The following is a 2080-nucleotide window of genomic DNA, read 5'->3' as shown; positions in this document are numbered from 1 at the left end:
CCGTCGCCGCCGGCCTCGACTCGGTCGTTGTCGTGTGCTGAGGCCGGTCAACGCTCGCTTCACAATAGCATAACTACGGGCGGTGGTTTGGTTGTCACCACCTTTGTACGTAAATCCGCTTGCTACATTACGAGGGGTTGGTTTGAGTTTAGATTTTATTGGCGGCGTTGCTGCTGGCTTAGTGCAGGATTCGGATTCGGCAAGCGGGACGAGGGTTCAGGATACGCCGGCACATGCAGGTCGCATGTTGGTCATGCGCTGCAAAATCAGTCGAACGTCGTTCGTACACACGATAAGTCACGTGTGGCTACTAGCTCCGGTAATAATTAAACAAAGATAAATACATAGCTGGCTTGGGTAGAGGCTTCAACTTGACCGCACTCTAAATTTGTAACCTGTTTATTCAACGCTGATCGAGAATATTTACTTCTGCTGCAAGACAATGGAACATAATCTACATAACACTACGCCAGTGCACTGGGGCTACGGAGTTGCTCCGGTGCCAACTACGCCGCACAGTCACTGGACTCCGCCGCCACAGAATCATGGCTTGAAACGCGCTCTGTCCGAAAGTGACTGTGACGAACTTTATTCCGAGGAATCCTCCAAGGAACAGTAAGTAACATTGATTTTCCAACGGGCGATAGTACATTCAATAATATGCTTTACCTAAAATTCAAGAATTTCGCCTAGTGAACCGGGAAGTTGTCAATTATTAACCCGTAAGAAACGACGAGGTGTCATCGAAAAGAAGCGACGAGATCGCATTAATTCTTCACTCACCGAACTAAAGCGTCTCGTGCCTTCGGCCTACGAAAAACAAGGATCTGCTAAATTGGAAAAAGCAGAAATTTTGCAGTTAACCGTGGAACACTTAAAAAATATACAATCAAAAGGTAAGCCATATCTTAGACATAACATTTGAGTGCCTGATGAGCGCATGGTATAAATTCACGACTAGCTTTATTAATGTGACAGAGAAGTGATCAAAGGTATTAAAGAGGTGTTTAAGAAGTGCAAGGAAGTTGAATAAAATTGGAATAATAAGAGTGAGACTAGTTAATGTCAAGTGATAAACGCTTAGAAAATGTAGAACAATTTTCTGTAAATTTTGAAAAGTCTCGAAGGATAAAAGTGTTAGTTTTTCTGAAAATAAAACCCGGAGTTGCCATGCTCAAAAGGATAAAACAAATAAAACCATCATTTATTGTGAGAAAAGGCGGCGAATAGATGGCGTTTTGCAGATAAAGTTATGAGTTTTTTCAAAGCAAATTGGCAAAAAATCTACATACCATGTAGCGGGCTGAAAGAATAAACCAACATGTTAATATGTATATATTATTAAAGTGAAACTTCTTTAGCGTCGGTAGTGAACTACAAAATCGCGACACTTGCAATGCAAAGAAATTGCATATCTTTTCGCTCTTCTTAATTTTTTAATATTGAGAGTAAATTATGGGAGCATGATATGCAGCGAGTTAAGGTAAATTATGGGAGCATGATATGCAGCGAGTTAAGGTCAACGCCTACTTAACGAAACTTATAACTTAAAAAATCAAAATGAAACAGATTTCGACGTGACATTAAGTTACGTTAAGTTTCAGCTGTTCAATTATAAGCAACATCCATTTAAAAGAATTTTTAAGTGAGAGCCTGTAAGTTACGTTAAGTTGCCATAATGAGAGCATAAGATTAAGATTAATAAACACACAGAGAGAAGTTTCACAATCAATCATAATCAATCATACATTCAATTTTTAACCAACTTCCCCCGATGAGCCAGAGTCTTGAAACTTCAAACTTAACTCAGAACCCGATGGCGATGCAGTATGAGAGAGAAATTAATCCCCTAGGAGGCGCAGGCGTCGAGATATTTGAAAAAACCGTGTTTATTGTCCGATTTATTTCGTATTTGGAAGGTATATGTATTACTTACATACTTCAAAGGAATAACCCCAGAAAAAATGTTGCCTGATTTGTTTCATATTTGGAACGCATATTACTTAATTGGATAGTTTTATTAAACTAAATTAATAGTTTTATATACATGTACATCAGGGCGGGTCAATTTATTCTTAAA

At 39.2% G+C, this 2080-nt stretch overlaps 1 protein-coding gene across 1 annotated transcript in view; it reads left to right on the top strand.

The window, feature by feature from the left end:
- Window positions 1-285: 285 nt before the first annotated feature.
- LOC108372903 (hairy/enhancer-of-split related with YRPW motif protein-like) overlaps window positions 286-2080 on the top strand; it is a 25447-nt gene continuing 23652 nt past the window's right edge. The window contains exons 1-2 of the mRNA XM_017628706.1: window positions 286-615; window positions 682-896. Coding sequence (XP_017484195.1) covers window positions 443-615; window positions 682-896 — 388 coding nt within the window. The 5' untranslated portion in view covers window positions 286-442. The remainder of the gene's footprint in view (window positions 616-681; window positions 897-2080) is intronic.

The sequence above is a fragment of the Rhagoletis zephyria genome, unplaced genomic scaffold (assembly GCF_001687245.7).
Source record: "Rhagoletis zephyria isolate East Lansing unplaced genomic scaffold, Rhagoletis_zephyria_1.1 Rzeph_scaffold_06146, whole genome shotgun sequence".
Lineage (NCBI taxonomy): Eukaryota > Metazoa > Arthropoda > Insecta > Diptera > Tephritidae > Rhagoletis > Rhagoletis zephyria.
This window is presented reverse-complemented; position numbering and strand designations above follow the sequence as displayed.